At 42.0% G+C, this 19,129-nt stretch overlaps 1 protein-coding gene across 4 annotated transcripts in view; it reads right to left on the bottom strand.

Moving 5' to 3' along the window:
- Window positions 1-19,129, bottom strand: part of PEX5L (peroxisomal biogenesis factor 5 like) — a 232,876-nt gene that overhangs the window by 53,825 nt on the left and 159,922 nt on the right. For all 4 annotated transcript variants that reach the window (XM_036352041.1, XM_036352043.1, XM_036352042.1 and 1 more), the window contains 3 exons: window positions 17,643-17,840; window positions 13,480-13,603; window positions 10,732-10,828 (listed from right to left, as the gene is read on the bottom strand). In XM_036352041.1, coding sequence (XP_036207934.1) covers window positions 10,732-10,828; window positions 13,480-13,603; window positions 17,643-17,840 — 419 coding nt within the window. The remainder of the gene's footprint in view (window positions 1-10,731; window positions 10,829-13,479; window positions 13,604-17,642; window positions 17,841-19,129) is intronic.

Raw genomic sequence — 19,129 nt, 5'->3', positions numbered from 1 at the left:
CCATTGGAAGACTAGACTAGCTGATATTCAAGCTTCCAGCTGGTTAGAAGGACAAGCCTCAGGTAAAACTGTGGTAGCTGCGGAGATGAAAGCTGGCAGCTGGGTCTTTCTCATTAAATATGCAGCAGGTCCTCATTCTGGATTCTTTTCCCATTGCCTTTCCTCTACTGGCACATCTGTCTAATGCCCCATTTCCTTAGGACATTGCTCTCTGTTAAATAATAGTCACTTAGATAAAATCATGTCTGATAGTTCCAACTGCTTTGTCACAATTAACAGGCAAGTGTTACATGGCTTAGTTAAATGAAAATATTTCCAGACCCCCCCCCCCCCCAAGAATCTGCTGGAATTTTTAAAAATGGTACTAATTTTAAATTTGACAAATAATGAATACTTTCTTTTTGGAAAAAAAATTAATTATGGAAAATAAGAGGTGCACCTCTAGACGTTTCTTTGCAGTTACATATATATTTATGCACTGATGGATCATCATGACGTATTTCAAAATTTTGAAACATAAATGATACGCTATTCTGTAGCTTACTTTTATCTACTTAACAATATATCTTGGAGAGTCTCCACAATTTGTACGTGTCAATCTACGTCACTCTTCCCAGGGATTTCCTAGTGCCAGTAAGTACCATGTACTGTAGTTTGTTCAGGACTCTCTCCAGGAGTAATCAGGATATTTCCAAATTTTCTCCATTTAATTATTTGTTTTCTTGTCTACCTTCTCACTCTACTGTAGGATCCATGCAGGTACGAGTGTGTCTGGAAACTTTTGTACTGCCCCATCCCAAGCTCAAGGCCTGACAAGTGATTCGTGCCCCAAGGATGCCTGTGGATGGATGGATGGCAGGGTGAGGGATTGCACTGATAAGGCAGCCGGGCCCTGGGGAATAGGAGGAGACAGGCTTGTGGCATGAAGTATCTGGCCCCCCTTCTATCTGGGTAGCGAGGCTCCTTGGCCATGTGTTAGATTGCTGTCTTGCAGGAATGCTCAACCCCAGCTTCTACGGGAATCACTGCACAGGCCTGGGTCCCACCCCAGACCAATGAAATAGAATCTCTGGGGCTGGGCCTGGGCATTAAAAGTTGGAAAAACTCCTCTGGTGATTTTGAAAAGCAGTCATGTTTGAAAACCACTGTTCTATAGCACAACTGTTCTTCACTCAGCACTTTCCATCCAACTTGGCAAACTCCTTTTGGCCCTCCTTTCCGAACTGGTTATGTAACTCTCTGTCCCTCAATCCTTTGCTTTAGAACCAACTCTCTTGTCTTCCTGCCGGTTCCCTCATCAATGAAATAAACAAACGAGTGAATTTTAAACTGTGGATCCATAGTCAAACACGAACTTTGTGCATTTTTATAATGATGTCGTGGATGAGCCACGAATGGCATTAGGAGAAGAAAAAGAAAGCACCAATATTTTTGTCCCAAGCCACCTCCTCTCATTAGAGGCACTTTTCTCTGGTGAAACACAATCTGTCTGTCCTGTGAAGCTGAGCTAACAGGGCTCCATTACTGTCATCGGCTTCCCTTCATCGATGCTTCATGACGCAAGTGGATTATGAATCACAGATGCAAAGGGAGCCACACATGAGGGAGAAGAGGAGCATCTCTCTCAGGAGCCTAGACTTACAGTTCACATTCTCATTATCACTTAAAACAGCAAATATAAATAGATTCTCACTGAGCAAATGAAATGTTGTTTTGACAGTACAATGGCTATTTACAAGAGCTGTTTTCCACAGTGTTAGAAAGGCTTTGGAATATTACTAAACAAATGTTATCTACTTCACATGGTAAAACCATCTATTTTGACCAGAGAAGCACGAGATAAACATTATAAACTATAGGTAAATACTGAATGTAAACAGAGGCAGTTTTCAAGCTGAGATTAGTATGCAACTAAAGATTATAGGCAAACCTGTGATGTGGGAAAACATATGTAAGTAATGCTTGTAAATCGCTTAGTATTTACTAAGAGGAATGATAAATAAGACTATTACACCTATAAGTTTCAGTTGCAGCTGTTTTGGTAGCAGAGTATTTCCCTGTATCAGTAGTTCCCAAGCTTTAGTGGGCATTAGGATCACCTAAAAGTCTGGTTCAATGCAGGTAGCTAGGCCCCGCTCTGAGGGTTTCTGATTCAGTAGGTGGGGGAAGCCCACCCCAGGGTTTCTGATTCAGTAGGTGGGGGAAGCCCACCCCAGGGTTTCTGATTCAGTAGGTGGGGGAAGCCCACCCCAGGGTTTCTGATTCAGTAGGTGGGGGAAGCCCACCCCAGGGTTTCTGATTCAGTAGGTGGGGGAAGCCCTAGAATCTGCATTTCTAACAAGGTCCCAGGTGATGCTGGGCAGGTTGGTGCAGGGACCACATCATGACATTTTCTGGTCTAAACACTGATATGATGTGCATGTAGGTGGAGCTCTGTTGTTCACAAATGTACTTTTGACACAGATATTTCTTTTCTTCTTTGCATGATTTTGAACAATACTCCACAGTTACAGCAACCTCCTGGAGGGGCGTTGGCTCTAAAAACAGCATTTTAATTGCTTTAAGCTAATTGGATTTTAGGGCATTACACTCTCTAAAGGAGAAGGCATTTAATTCCTTTAGCTGTTGATTGTTCTGAATGATAAGCACCAGGTGAAGGGAAAAAAGAAAGAAATTAATCTCTTCAAAGAGAATATTATGTTTTATTTTCGTTATTAAAAATTATAATTGTGATCAAAATTATGATTTGAAAATAAATGTACTTGTGGCTGTGGTTGTCCTAGCATAACTTTGTTGGCTAATCGCGAAGCCAGTCATTGATAGCTTCTCATAAATTACCTGTACGTTATCACCAAAGGTCTCCCACCAAAATACACTTTAAAAGAGCTCAGCATCTTTTCAAAGGGAATGGAAGGAGAAAAGGGATCTGCTTAACTGTAGAAGAGAAGAATATAACCACTAGCAGGCCGTGGGTGACACTATACAGTGATGGCGAACCTTTTGAGCTCGGCATGTCAGCATTTTGAAAAACCCTAACTTAACTCTGGTGCCGTGTCACATATAGAAATTTTTTGATATTTGCAACCATAGTAAAACAAAGACTTATATTTTTGATATTTATTTTATATACTTAAATGCCATTTAGCAAAGAAAAATCAACCAAAAAACTGAGTTCGCGTGTCACCTCTGACACGTGCCATAGGTTCGCCATCACTGCACTAAGACAATCGTGAAAAGCATAATCTCTGGAGTGAGACTGACTGGGGCCAAATCCATTTATTACGAATTGGTGATGTTGGACCAATTAATCTCTAGAATCCTCAGTATTCTCATCTGCAAAGTGTATATTCACCTATAGAATCCATATAAGAATTAGTACAGCCCTAGCTGGTTTGCTCAGTGGATAGAGCGTTGGCCTGCAGACTAAAGGGTTCTGGGTTTGATTCTGGTCCAGGGCACATGCCAGGTTGCAGGCTTGGTCCCCAGTAGGGGGAGTGCAAGAGGCAGCTGATCAATGATTCTCATCATTGATGTTTCTGTCTCTCTCCCCCTCTACCTACCTTCCTCTCTGAAATCAATAAAAAATATTTTAAAAAATTAGTACAATAATTCATGTAAATACACACACAAAAGAATCAGTACATAAGTGCTCAATAAAATGTGGCTTTTCTTATCATCTTTCTTGTTAGTGCTTATCAGGTGTGACTTTAGAAATACATATTAAAAAATATCTGTGCCTAGTGCGCTTTTGTTCAGTGGTTAACGAAGACTACTTGGATTCTTACAGTACATCAGATCATTTAAACACCTGCTTCATTGAGATGCTCAGATTTTTTTTTTTGGAATCAGCCAGCAGACATTTATCATCAAAGGCACACAAAAGCTCTACCTTAAGTGTAAAGAGCAAATTCCCAGAGCTTTGTGCAAAGAGGGAGCGTATGGCTCCTCTCCCTCTGACTATGAAGTTCTATGTTGTAGAACAGCAAGGCAAATCAGCGCTGACTTCAAAAAGAAACGGACAGTCCATTACCACCAATAACTGAAAAGTAATTTTGAAACTAGCTTCAAAAGGATCAAGAATTAAATTTTGTCTTTTTATTTTCTCTACCCTTTAACCATTAGCCACAACTTATAAATTATTAAATTTGACAAGCATTTATTATTCTTGCTTTTTGCTAGCATTCTCTTATTTTTTTATTTATTTTTTTTACTTCAACAAGTATTTGTTGAATACCTACTGTGTACAGGTTTCCTACTGGGATGAAAATGATCTTTCAGCTTTCTTTCCTTCCTTCTGGCCTTCCTGCCCATCCTTGCCTTTCTTTTCTTTTTCTCTCCCATCTTTGCTCACTTCCTTCCTCATTGGTAGCTCACTGTGTATGTCCAGGAGGGACAGGAAATGTGGGTGTGGCTCCTGTACTGTCTTCTAACAAGCAAAACTACATTTATAGTATACTACCTAGCTCTTTCTATTAGACATAATGGTCTTGACACTTCTTATAGTCAGAACCCTCTTTCTAATTTTTTCACTGCCTTGCTGTCACTTTATAAATAGTCCCGTTTACTGTATGGAATAAAATGGAAGCCATCAAGAGTAAGAGCTTGAGAATGAATTTGGCAGGGGGCAGCACAAACTTGTGTTTAGCTTCAGATCAGATGACAATCCTAATTTATCTTAAAATGTTTCTGGAAGAAAGTGACAAATATTCTTTAAAAATCCATTAACTCATATTAGCCCTGTAAATGTAGTAACCAGCTTGCAATGAGAATGGAAATAGATGGTTTGGGAGTTGTCTCGTGTGGATAAGCTGATGTGGCTGACTCGAGGTTGTGTGTGGTTAAAAACAAGGGCTTTAGAAGCGGATGGGTATGAACTCAGTGCTGGCTCCTCTCCTCCTTGGTTATGTCACCTGGGGAAAATGACTGCTCTCTCAGATGCATCACTCATCTGAAAAATGGGGATATTAGTTTTCAATATTATTGTTAAGTATTTCAAAGAACAGATTCAAAATGTTTCCCATTCCACACAGGAAGTATAGAATATGACGGCTATTACATGCACTTCCTTTGGCATCACTCCTTTAAAAATGCAGACAACATATCTGCCCTTACATCTCAAAGATTGTATTGTTCTGTTTTGGGACACTACCAACTGGATGGAATTATAACTATGTAGAAGGAATCATTTGCGGTGCCAAAGTCAGCAAAATCAGATTGTTACACGCTTGTGACTAAGTACTAAAGAGCCTGGCGGCCACACAGTCTCCTGAAGTCCAACTTAGGTTGGCAGGAGCCTGTCCCAAGCTCTCCTGCCAGTGTCCAGGAGAAGAAATGCTTGAGCCACCACTCAACAGCGGAAGTTGGATTCTTTTCCTTTTGCCTCGTCACTACCTCAACCCATTTATGGGAAGAGCTAATTTTACACCATTACTTTCTGTGTTTTTCTTCAGTTCTTCAAATGCTTTCTAATTTTTCAGATCACATGATTTCTTTAAACATGTAACTCCAGGGAATGCTAATTACACAGTTTAAGTGTCAAAAACTATTCTTAAATATATAGAGATTATGTAATTTATTATCATCTCTTGCCACTCCGATTACTGTATCCAAAACACTATTTGGAGGAGACTGGACCATGTCTTTCCTTCTCCCATCTTGATAAGAAAATGAGCCAACATAAGACTTCTTCTCATTGTGAACTTCCATTTTTTAATTCTGAAATATGATTTTTTAAATGTGGTTGCAAATAGCTGCTTGCCTATTGAGCCTACGATACTTTATGTTGGCCTGAGAGAGAAGAAAGGATTCCCTGTATTTTCCTGTGAACCATCTGAGTGATAGTGGACAGAAACTATTTACCTGACTGAGCTGAAACTATTTGCCTGATTAGTTTGCAAGTCAGTTTTAAGTTGAGTTTTTATACTACCTTCATCATTTTATCTATGTAAAGAGATCATACATTTAAGAACAGTATGCTTCTGACAGCAAAAACATACTTTTGTCTTCTATTCAAAGTAGATTAATCAGTCTATCCTTTTTCTGCTCCATTTGAATGACAGTATTTCAGATGATTAAATCCCAAGCTCATGAAAATTTTCCTGGTTTAACCATAGGATGGAATTACAACTAAAAGATTATGAATTTCTTTTTTTTTAAATTAATAAATCTTTATTGTTCAGATTATTAGAGTTGTTCCTCTTTTTACCCCCCATAGCTCCCTTCCACCCGGTTCCCACCCCACCCCATGTCCTTACCTGCCCCACCCCCCGCCACTGTCCTTGTCCATAGGTGTACGATTTTTGTCCAGTCTCTTCCCTCACCCCACACCCCTTTCCCTCCAAGAATTGTCAGTCCACTCCCTTTCTATGCCCCTGATTCTATTATATGCACCAGTTTATTCTGTTCATCAGATTTTTTATTCACTTGATTTTTAGATTCATTATTGATAGATATGTATTTGTTGTCACTTTGTTGTTCATAATTTTTATCTTTACATTTTTCTTCTTCTTCCCCTTCTTAAAGAATACCCTTCAGCATTTCATATAATACTGGTTTGGTGGTGATTAACTCCTTTAGCTTGTTCTTATCTGTGAAGCTCTTTATCTGTCCTTCAATTCTGAATGATAGTTTTGCTGGGTAGAGTATACTTGGTTGTAGGTTCTTGCTATTCATCACTTTGAATATTTCTTGCCACTCCCTTCTGGCCTGCATAGTTTCTGCTGAGAAATCAGCTGACAATTGTATGGGTACTCCCTTGTAGGTAACTGACTTTTTTCTCTTGCTGCTTTTAAGATTCTCTCTTTGTCTTTTGCTCTTGGCATATTAATTATGATGTGTCTTGGTGTGGTCCTCTTTGGATTCCTTTTCTTTGGGGTTCTCTGTGCTTCTTGGACTTGGAAGTCTATTTCTTTCACCAGGTGGGGGAAGTTTTCTGTCATTATTTCTTCAAATAGGTTTTCAATATCTTGCCCTCTCTCTTCTTCTGGACCCCCATAATTCAGATGTTGGTATGCTTGAAGTTGTCCCAGAGGCTTCTTATACTATCTTCATATTTTTGAATTCTTTTTTCTTTTTGCTTTTCCGGTTGGGTGTTTTTTGCTTCTTCATATTTCAAATCTTTGACTTGATTCTTGGGGTCCTTTAGTCTGCTGTTGGATCTCTGTATGTTATTCTTTATTTTAGTAAGTGTATGCTTAGTTTCTAATTGTTCCTTTTTCATATCTTTGAGGGTCTCACTAAATTTCTCGGAGGTTTCTAGAAGATTCTTGAGTAACCTTATAACTGTGGTTTTGAACTCTATATCCAGTAGTTTGCTTTCCTCCATTTCTTTCGTTTGTGACCTGTTTCTTTGTCTCCACATTTTGGCTGCTTCCCTGTGTTGATAGAGTGGCTTTGTGTGATAGGTGTCCTATAGGGCCCACTAGCTCAGCCTCCCTAATTACCTGAGGTTGACACTCTTGGTGCACCCCTTTGTGGGCTTTGTGCACAGTCTTGTAGTTAAGTCTTGATTGCTGTTGGTAACACTGGGAGGAATTGACCACCAGGCCAATTGGCTGTGAGGATCAGCTGTGTCTACAATGGGAGAACTTCTGTGCTGGAGACACCATAATGGAGTAGGACTTGCTTCAGTGGGGCTTTGGTGCTCACAGAGTCTGCCCCTTGATTGTGTCGCTTATGGATGTGAAGAGTTGTAATCTGGTATGGTCTCACTCTGACCACTGGGTACTCTGGCTCTTGGATCTCCAAGGAGGTGCAAAGTCAGCCACTGCCTGAGGCCACCCAGCAGAAGCTACAGAGTGATCTGAAGATTCCTCCTCTTTGTTTGGGGTTTGGAAGTGCCCAGATGAGGCCCAGCTATGAAGCAATGCAGGCTGCTGTCTAGGCCTTCTTTTGGAAGCTTTGGTGATCTTTGACCCCCCTGCAGTTTGTTAGGTTTTAGATTGCAAAAGAACAGGCCATTCATATGCAAAAGCCTCTGCTCACAGCTTGGATGGGGTTTTAAATTGGGTGGGGCAGGGCCTCAGGGAATCATCAGGGTGGAGCAATCCACAATGGCTGCCTGTTTGCTCTGCCTCAGAGAGGTCCCAGGGTCTCTGTTGTCCGGCAACCCCGTGCAGGAACAATGACTGCTGCAAGCATCTCTGCAAGAAAGCCGCCCTCATGTTCTGGCCCAATGTCAGACAGTCTAGTTTCTCCCTGTATGAGTCTGGGTTCCCAGAGTGTCACCTGGAATTGGAGTTCAGAGCAATTGGGAGCTTGTATCCCTCCTGATTGAAAAAGACAACAGTGTACCCAGTTGCCAGCACATTTCCACGCGTGCCTCTGTACCTTTGCACTTTACTTCTGCACCTCTGCACCTCCTTCCAGTTTCAATGCGCTTTTCTCTTTCCTTCTAGTTGTAGAATTTCCACTCAGCCAGCCTTCCTGTGGTTCTGGATGATATCTGTTTTGTCTTTTAGCTGTAGTTTTGAGAGGCTGTGCAAGGCAGCAAGTACAAGTGTGTACCTATGCTGCGATCTTGGTTCCTCTCCTCTCAGATTATGAATTTCTTTAGTTTAGGGCTTGATAAATAAACACAGTGTTGGTTTTCTAAAAAAAACACAAATGAAGGGATACATTCTTTACAAATAACTGGTACCCTCTAAAAGGATTTGCTATGATTTATCTAGACAGAGAACTGTCACAGTGCATTTTACATTGTTTTGGAAGACAATATTGGGAATCTCATACATGTTTTCCAAAGAACACTGTGGGTTTTAAAATATATATAGGGAGGAAGGGAGAGGAGAGAGAGATAGAAACATCAATGATGAAAAAGGATTATTGATTGGCTGCCTCCTACACACCCCCACTGGGGATTGATCTTGCAACCTGGGCACATGCTCTGGACCGGAATCGAACCCAGGACCCTTCATTCCGCAGGCTGGTACTCTATCCACTGAGCCAAACCAGCTAGGGTAGAACATCGTGTTTGCTTGAAGGCACATGGGCAGGTCAGTGGTAGGACAATGTATTGGGGTGAAATCCAACAATCAGCAGGAGAGCAGCCATTGGAATAATAAGATGCATGCATAGTGGCTCCATGGGCAACCGGGACCCCAGTGACCTCCCGCCCCTCCCACCCTGCGGAGCAGCCCACCTGTGCCAAGCCTCCCCCTGCTGCTGAAACAAACGTCCTAGTGCCTATTCATTGTTCCAAGGATTCCAGTTCTTGAAACAGTACCAATTACTTTAGTCAGGTCTAAATTTCTAATGCATTTATCAAGAAATGTTTCTCTAATAAATGCTATCAATTTGCTTTTTCAAAAGATACATTTAGAATGAACACAGAGGAAGAAAATACATTTTCATGCTACACTTAGGATTCATTAAGCTTCCCAGGGGTGTTTGCTCTGGAGGTTAGTTGACTTGTTTCCCAGGAGAGTTCTGGGGGCAGTAATGTCCATCGCTTCTTATGGAGGATGACGTGTCTGTAGGGGGTGCTATTAGTGGCCTGGGAAGGGTGCCAGGGGCCTTCTATTTTGTCTCTCTCCCTGTCCTCCTTCTCTCCCTAACTTACTAACTGTGAGTGCATAGACACTTTTCTTAATCTTACTGTGCCTTAGTTTCCCCACCTATAAAATAAGGCTAATACATTAACTCATAGAGCCATTTTTTTTTCTGGATCAAATGAGCTAATATATGTACTTAGCATACATTCAATATTATTTTCTATTATCATAATTATCCCTTTACTTCACCTCAGACATTATATTTATCCCTTTAGTTTCAACATCTTATCTAATAAACTCAAGAAAAAATTTCTGGCTTATTTCACTCCACCCATTTTATTTCCAACTAAATTGCAGAGTGCATGAATATAGACACATTTCTTAAGAGATCTTTGTGGTTTTTAGACCACAGCTGCACCCTTGAAAAGTGCTAGAATGAATTTGAAAAGATTGTAGGTGGTAACTAGTTAGAGACAAGCCAGTTACACTGTAGTTGAGAGTCAAGCGGTAGACAGGCAGGTCCTATTCCCACCCACTCCCACCAGTGATTAGTTGGAAAAGAATTTTTATTTCACTGATACCCTTTGATGGATCTTTAAAGTGAGGCCAATAATAATTCACAGGATTATCTCCGTACTACATGTAACACGTGAAAAGCACATAGTAAAGTCCACAGATGGTGGTTTTTACTATGACTATTGCTGCTACTCCTCTAATTATTTATTCCTTCCCTGAAATGTATTTGAACGTGGCAATCAGGATCCTGATGTGTAAGTACCTTGTTCCACAGGCAGAGAGGAAAACGAACACATGAGATGTAATTCCCTCTTCTTTGTACTCTGCTACATCAATGGTGCTAATAATGGAGTAGTGCAGAGTTTGTATTGCAAAGTCATGGGACAGTAAATGGCAGAAAAAGAAAAAAGTGCTAAGTACACAGTTAATGACTGACATCATTAACACATTTGTCAGTCAAATATATATATAATATCTATCTATCTATCTATATATATATAATATCTATCTATCTATCTATCTATCTATCTATCTATCTATCTATCTATCTATCTATCTATCTATCTATATATTTTAAGCACCGAGACAGATAACTGGGTAAGAAAGCACATGCAAAAAGGTATAGAAAACATACTTAGAACTTTTTGTGAACATTTAAATAAACTGTTTAAGATAGAAATGATCTATGAGAGAAGACGGGTTCCTTGAAGAGTTGCTCGGTTACCTGTGTTGGAGGCACTAATTCCAGCTCTGAAGCGGACTCGGCGTTCAGGGCGCTTTTCCCAGCACTCAGTTCAGGCTGGGATCTGTGCTCGGAGGACCTGAGGGGGGAATGAAGGAAACCGATGCACACTGAGAGGCAGTTAGCTAGAGAGCCAGCCGAGAAACCTGGAGAACTTGGATCATCGAGAGCCGCAGTAAAGAAACTCTCACCAGAATTTTGATTAAAAATGTAACTTCTATATGTTTTTATTTTAATGACCATCGTTGGAATTAAAAAAATTATCTTTATTGTTGAAAGTATTACAGATGTCCCCCCTTTCCCCCTATTGACCTCCTGCACCCCCAGCCCCCACCCCAGGCCTACCGCACTATTGTGTGTCCATATATGCATATAAGTTCTTTGGCATTTAAGTGGCTGTGACGTGCTAGGTGTTATTATCTCTGAATTAGAATTCAGTTCAATTATGGGCAAAAAGTAAATACATGTAATCTTGTTTTTGTTACAGAAAGTTCTTTTTTATTAAAAAGTATTGTTTTGGGGGTAGAGATTCTCACAAAGCATCTCAGGTATGACTTAATCTTTATATAGAACATGAAATGTCATAATAAGCAGAGATGTGTGAGGGGCAATAGGAGATTGAGACATGTTGCCCTTTAGGAAGCTTTAAAAATAGGGTAGCCCTGGCTGGTTTGGCTCAGTGGATAGAGCGTCGGCCTGTGGACTGAAGGGTCCCGGGTTCGATTCCAGTCAAGGGCATGTACCTTGGTTGCAGTCACACCCCCAGTAGGAGGTGTGCAGGAGGCAACTGATCAATGTTTCTCTCTCATCGATATTTCTAACTCTCTATCCCTCTCCCTTCCTCTCTATAAAAAAAAATCAATAAAAATATGGTAAAATTCAGGTAGCCAATTTTCTCATGGCCTCCATGGATTACCCTTAAATAGTACATTATCTGACAGTGATGATTAAGAAAGTCAGAAAAGGTTGCCTGTGTAACCAGAAACATTTAATTTAACTATCATTCATGTAATATATTAAACTAGAGGCTCGGTGCACAAAAATTTGTGCACTGGGGGGGGGGGTGGGAATGTGTCCCTCAGCCCGGCCTGTGCCCTCTTGCAGTCTGGGACCCCTCAGGGGATGACAACCTGCTGGCTTAGACCCGCTCCTTGGGGGATTGGGCCTAAGCTAGCAATCAGACATCCCTCTGGCAGCCCGGCATTCCTCGGGGGATGTCCACTTGCCAGCGGGGAGCAGGCCTAAACTGCAGTCGGACATCCTTAGCGCTGCTGAGGAGGCAGGAGAGGCTCCCACCACCACTGCTATACTGGCATCCATCAGCCTGGCTTGTGGCTGAGCAGAGCTCCTCCCATGTGAGAGCTCCCTGACCACAAGAGGGCAGCTCCTGCATTGAGCATCTGTCCCCTGGTGGTCAGTGTGTGTCATAGTGACCAGTCATTCCCAGTCTTTCTGCTGTTAGGGTCAGTTTGCATATTACCCTGTTACTATATAGATAGAGGCCTGGTGCATGGGTGGGGACTGGCTGGTTTGCCCTGAAGGGTGTCCCGGATCAGGGTAGGGGTCCCGCTTGGGTGCCTGGCCAGCCTGGATGAGGGGATGATGGCTGTTTTCAAGCTGGCCACACCCCCTTCAGGGTGGGGGTCCCCACTGGGGTGCCTGGCCAGTCTGGGTGAGGGGCTGAGGGTCGTTTTCAGGCTGGCAGGTGACTGAAGCTCCCAACCTCTCCTTTTTCTCTCTTTTTTTTATTCTGGGATTTATTTACCCTCTATGGCTGTCACTGGAGCTGAGAGCCGGCTTTAGCTCTGAGGCTCAGCTCCAGCTCTGGAAGCACGTCTCTGGGTTTGTTTGGATTCTATAATTGAAACACTGTTTCAGCTCCAGCTCCGAGGCCGGCTGGCTGAAAGCAGGTTTCTGGGGCTTGTTTAGCTTCTATAATTGCAACATTGTTTCTTAGACTGAAGCTCAGAGGCCAGCAGTGGCAGGCGGGGAACCTTGGCTTCCTCCATCACTGGAGCAAGCAAGCCTCCTGTTCACTTCAGCTGCCTGGCTGCCGGCTGCCATCTTGGTTGGCAGTTAATTTGCAGATCTTGCTGATTGGCCAATGGGAAGGGTAGCGAAGTTACGATTAATTACCATGTTTCTCTATTATTAGATAGGATACACATGAATGTAAACACATGTATGCACCTATTTTGATCATCTCAATTACATGTTCAGAAAATTATCAACACACATTGATATTATGAACCTACCAGAATCCTATTGGCTGATTTATTTTTGGACAATTTAGATGGAATAATTTAGTTTTAGAGGGCACAGTAATTAACATCCTATATAATAAAAGCCTAATATGCAAATTGACTAAACAGCAGAACAACCGGTGGAAGGACTGGTCGCTATGAAATGCACTGACCATGAGGGAGCAGATACTCAATGCAGGAGCTGCCCCCAGCCTGTAGGCCCCAGGGCAGCCAAGGTGGGTGCCAGCGGGGGAGCCCCTGATCATCCTGCCAGTCACCCCACAGATTGGCCCTGATCACTGGTCAGGCCTAGGGACCCTACCCATGCACGAATTTTGTGCACCGGGCCTCTAGTTGATATATAAGGGGTTATACATGACACCAAGTATTTGGATTGACTTAACTCATTGGCTATTTTGGTACATGAGAGGAAAAACCCATACAGTCGGCACTTAAATGGCTATTTCCTGATATTGAAATACCTTACCATAAGAGTTCTTTTGATCCAGTTCTAGAAGAGCATGATTTTCTCTCTGCCATTGGATGACCCTTGCTACTGCGATCTCCATGAAACTTAACATCGTCCCATTTTTCCAGTTGTGTTTGAATGTCTATCAAGGAGACAGGAAGGGGATGAGAGGGATAGGGGGAGAATATGAGGTGCAGAGAGAAGAAGAGAAACTGATTAAGGTTGAGAAGTGTTATTACAAGTGAACTTCACTCAACTGATATTTTCAAACCCCAAGACCAATTCTTTAAGGTCACATGAAAATTAAAACATGTGTAGCTAAATAAAAATGAGACCTATTAAGGAAATTCAATTGAATTTACAGTTAAACAATCAAGTTGTTTTACCTGAATTTGTTTCAAGAGCTATATGCATTCTGAATTCTGTGCGTGAGGCCATGGAACCCTGTGGGAATGAGCACATGGAGTGCTGGGTCCTGTTGGCCTCTAGCTCAGACCATGGTTTTGAGGCACACCTGGCATGTTTCTAGAAAGAAATTCTGCTTAAAGAGCCTCCCTGTTAAAAGGAGGTGAGAAGAAACTAAAGCACCTTTCACAGCTTTTGTACAGACTGTGTAGTTTCTCGCCAAAGAAAGGAATTAATAATGGGGATGGAGAGAAAGGAGAAAGCCAAGAGAATGCCAGACTATTTTCTCCCTGTGGCTTCATTCTTCCACCTGACCTAAAGTGTCCTTGTCTCTCATTAACAAGTGTGTTACTGTAAATAAACCACTTAAACCATCTTAGGTCCATTTTTTCCCATTAAGAAAAGACAGGTTTGCTTTCCGTGTCCTCCAAAGTTCTTGAAATGAAACATTTTTATGACTTCTTCCAGAGGACATTTTCTCAAAAGCAGAGAAATTTAAGTCACCTTTATATGTATATTGTGTTATATTATAACTAGAGGCCTAGTGCACGATTTTGTTCATGGGTGGGGTTCCTCAGCTTGGCTGGCAATCAGGGCCAATCAGTGTTGTTTGGGGCCGGCCGGCCAGGGGGAGGGACCGCGGGAGGTTGGCTGGCTGTGGGAGATTGACTGTGGGATCACACTGACCACCAGGGGGCAGCTCCTGTGTTGAGCGTCTGCCCCTGGTGGTCAGTGCGTGTCATAGTGACTGGTCATAACGGTTGTTTAGGCTTTCATATATATAGATGTTTTCTATGATCTTTAGGTGAGATCATCTATACCCATGAATGCGATATCTGTTCACAGGCTTCAGATGTTCAAATCTCCATTTCCTGCTCAGCTCTCTCTCCCAAGTTCTAGATCTATACATTTAACAGTTGATTGGACATCTCCACAGAGAAATCCCAGTTTCCTCAAATACACGGTGGGGCTAATGTATTGTTTACAACTGTAATACATTTGTAAGTACACAAAATGCAGTTTATTCTTGTGTTATTATTATTTGTTGATTATTGTATTATTTTCCATATGAACAATTGTAAACCTACTTTTGCCCCATCCTATAAAACAGGTTCAAAACAACTCCAGAACTTCAACTTTGACTTCCTGCCTCCCTCTGTCCCTCTTGTATCCTCATCACAGAGTTCAGCACATTCTATATGTCTTCATTGCTGGCATACACATGTCTACTTGGTCCACAAGTCCTACTCCCACTTCATCTATGCATCCACCAGAAAAATCGCTTTTTAAAGTAGAATCTGTTGAAGTCCCTCTTATGTGTAAAACCCTTCAACCCCGCCTTTCCCCCAAACTCAAGGGTATGGCATCCATTATTCCATTATCTCAGCCCCTAGTGACTCTCAGACTTATTGCTCACTGCTTGAATACTATCACGAATGTTTGTATTTGCTTGAAAGGACATTTTTTGTGTGTTTCTCTATTTGTGTGTGAACCCCCTTCTCTTCTGCATCAGGAATGCCCTGTCCTTCTTTCCTCCCTCCCGCTGATCCATATTTTTCATCTGGAAAATTTCCACTCATCTGTCAAGACTCTGCTCACATAGTACCTCCTATAAGACCGTCTACAACCCCCTGGCTGGGTCAGGGCTCTATGAAGGTGCTCTTTTTGGAGGTGGCCTGGGCTTCCCTTCATTGCAACATATACAGTAGTTTCCCCTTATCTTCAGGGGATACTTTCCAAGACCCTCAGTGGATGCCTGAAATGGTGGTTGGTACTGAACCCTATATGTATTATGTTCTTTCCTAATCATGTACACCTAAGATGAAGTTTAATTTAAAAAGTAGGCAATTTTACACATAGAAGATTCATTCTTACCACAAACCTTAATAACCATGGCATATGCTTTTTCCCCCCCTTTCCTTGTTAAATCAAGAACGTTCACCTTTTCACTTACAAGAAGAACTTAACGGATTCTCTTTGGCATATCCGAATTGCCAGCATCAGTAGGCTTCTGCTTTGGGGCCATTATTAAGTAAATAAGAGGTCCTTGGATACAGGCACTGCAATATGGAGACAGTCAATCTGATAACTGAGACAGCTACTAAAGGACTAAGGGGCAGGGAGCAGCTATGGTGTGGAGAGGCTGGGCAAAGGGATGATTCACATCCTCAGCGGGATGGAGCCAGAGCCCTTGAGACCTCATTATGCTTCTCAGAATGGCATGCTATTTAAAACTTATTAATGGATTATTTCTGGAATTTTCCACTTAACATTTTTGGACTGGTAACTGACACTTCAGAAAGTGAAACTACAATTTCGGGGGACTACTGTAGTGCATATTTTATTATAATCAATTAATCACTTTTCTATCTCTCCACTAGAGTGTGAACTTACTAAGCGAGAATGTAAGCTTAATGAAGGCAGAGAGCTTCTATTATTTATCTTTGTATTCCTAGCACAGAGCAGGGAACATGGTAGGCATTCAGAGAAATGTTTACTGAACAAATGAATAAATTAATTCATGGCCATCTAACATGTACATGTGGCAGTGCTCGGCAACTCCACATACCTTTCCCCTATAATCTTCACAACCTACGGATAGGTTGCTAATATGCTAATTTTATGACTATTTACCCACACACATATGTATACGCATACACACCAGCCAGCCTCAGCCTGGAGAGATACATGTTTCCTTTGGCTTTCTAAAACGCCTGCCACCTTCATTCTCCTAAGAAAGGAGCGTTTGATTTGACTGGTTCCACGAGCTGAGGTTAAGCTCTCCTTTCTCAGGAAGATGTACAGTGGTTAAAAGCACGGGCTTTGAAGTTCATTAGAGCTAGCCTCAAATTCCAGTTCTTCATACTAACTGAGATCTTGGGCAAGTTATTTAAATTTGAAAACCTGGTTCCTCACTTATTTCAAAGAGTTGGGATGAATTAAAGTCATTACATATATTAGCACAGTCCTGGACATCATAAACCAGTGATGGCGAACCTTTTGAGCTCGGCATGTCAGCATTTTGAAAAACCCTAACTTCACTCTGGTGCCGTGTCACATAAGAAATTTTTTGATATTTGCAACCATAGTAAAACAAAGACTTATATTTTTGATATTTATTTTATATATTTAAATGCCATTTAACAAAGAAAAATCAACCAAAAAAATGAGTTCGTGTGTCACCTCTGACACACGTGTCATAGGTTCGCCATCACTGTCATAAACAATCAATAAATGGTAATGGCTATTGTATCGAATGTATCTCTATGCATATTACATGTTACCATTCTGCTGGGCTGTTCCTGAGCCTAGTGTTAGAGTTGTTTTCCTCTCTTCTCCTCCCCTCCCCTCCCCTCCCCTCCCCTCCCCTCCCCTCCCCTCCCCTCCCCTCCCCTCCCCTGTTTTCTCTCTCTCTCTCTCTCTCTCTCTCTCTCTCTCTCTCTCTCTCTCTCTCTCTCTCCTTTCTCCCCTGGCTCTCTCTAGACTGAATGCTCCTAGAGAGAAATATTCATGTCTGATTTTTGCTCCAATGCCTAGTATGGTGCCTTCCATCTATCAAGAGCGCAATACATGTGGGTTGAATAAATAAGTGACTGAATCCATATCAGTTATGCAAAGCCACTTAACTCAAGCACAAAAGACGAGTGTCCTGCCGTTTTCTATGTGGAATTAATCCTTTCTACTCCTTTGCCCATGGTTTTAATGCCACTTGTGGAATTTCCTCGTGTCAAGGCAAGGGTGAGCAGCAACAGACATTTAGCTACTTACTGCCTCACCTAAATCTAAGGATGCCGTCTCCGGGCCTCGAAGAGGCTGCTGGCCTCTCTGTTCAGCCTCCGCCCCGATGAGATCAGCTCCATCAGCCTTCTTCTTGAGGGATGCGGTTTTCGATGAGGCCTCCAGCTTCTTGGCTTTGGTTTGAGTTTGCGAGACGGGTTCACTCAGGTCGAGGAGGTCTAAGCCTGTGGTCAACACTGTGAGAGACGGAAGAGGTTGAGACAAGCCCACTCAGGGCTCTGAAGTCACGGTTAAAAAGGAGGCTTCGGTGGGTGCAGAAGGAATTTGTGTTTGTAGTGTAGGTTAGAAGCACAAAGTAAGTTCGCTCACCACTGATTTGTAAAGACAGTCTGCATTTACATGGGGAAGTTTGCTGCCTGATCTTTGTATTTCGCATGGTATAAATCCGCAAAGCGGGGTTTAGATCAGCCCTCACCAGTGATGAAGGTTTGAATTGAAATTCAAGTGATGAAATTGAATCTGAGTTCAGGTACCATTTACTTGGCTTTGCTTGACTTATAGAGGTTTATTTTAGAGTGCAGTTTTTTTCCCAGAGAAGAGCCAATCTAGCCCTTTCAGGGATATGCTTACGAAACAGTTATGAGGATGACTTGGGCAAGTTTCTGAATGTCTTTGTTTTAATTTCAAGTGACTAAAGCAAACACTGTACAAAAAGAATGCTGCTAATTATCTTCTATTTGATTAAGCAATTCAATCAGAAAATGGCTTGCTGTTTGGGCTCAACTAGAGAGGTGTTTTATAATCCATAGTTGATGAATAGGTACACATGTTAATGACTTTTCTGCTTAATATGCAAATTTAAATTTCAATGTAACAAATCATAAAACGGTTAGACTTTTACTTCCTAGCAAGTTGATTACATTGTATTAAACACTGTAATGTAGGCAGCAATAATAATCTGTTCAAGTGCAAACGAGGCAAATGAGAATTTAAAAGGCAAGCTTTGAAACTCTTCATCCCTCTTGCTCTTACAGTGCAAGGGACCAGTGTTTGGCCTAGCTCCTTGTGAGAAGTGGAAACTTCTAATCAGAGAAGTTCCCTTCCGCTGTACCTGAGGCTGGCTTCTGAACTGGCTTGGTGGCTTCCTGGCCCAGGATCTCCTCACCCAGCTAGCTTAGAAACACCACCAAAGTGACCGTAGAACTCCTGGGGTTAGCCCTTTCCGGCACCCTCTACAAGGACCGCACCCCTCCTCTTTGGTCTCCCAGCTTTTCCTTTTGGTAGGAAATGGATTTCTGTTGATGTCTCAGCTCTCCTCCACCTGCTTTCCCCTTGCACTCAAGACAGGTTAGGGCTCAAATGAGCTCACAATCAGGATTTCTTTCTTTTAAAAAAAATTTTTAATTGCTTTTAGAGAGGAAGAGAGAGGGGGAGAGAGATAGAAACATCAATGATGAGAGAGAATCATTGACCGGCTGCCTGCTGCATGCCCCACACTGGGGATCGTGCCTACAACCCGGGCTTG

Source organism: Myotis myotis, unplaced genomic scaffold (assembly GCF_014108235.1).
Source record: "Myotis myotis isolate mMyoMyo1 unplaced genomic scaffold, mMyoMyo1.p scaffold_m19_p_2, whole genome shotgun sequence".
NCBI classification, from domain to species: Eukaryota; Metazoa; Chordata; class Mammalia; order Chiroptera; family Vespertilionidae; genus Myotis; species Myotis myotis.
Note: the sequence above shows the minus strand (reverse complement) of the source record. Positions and strands in the feature narration are given on the sequence as shown.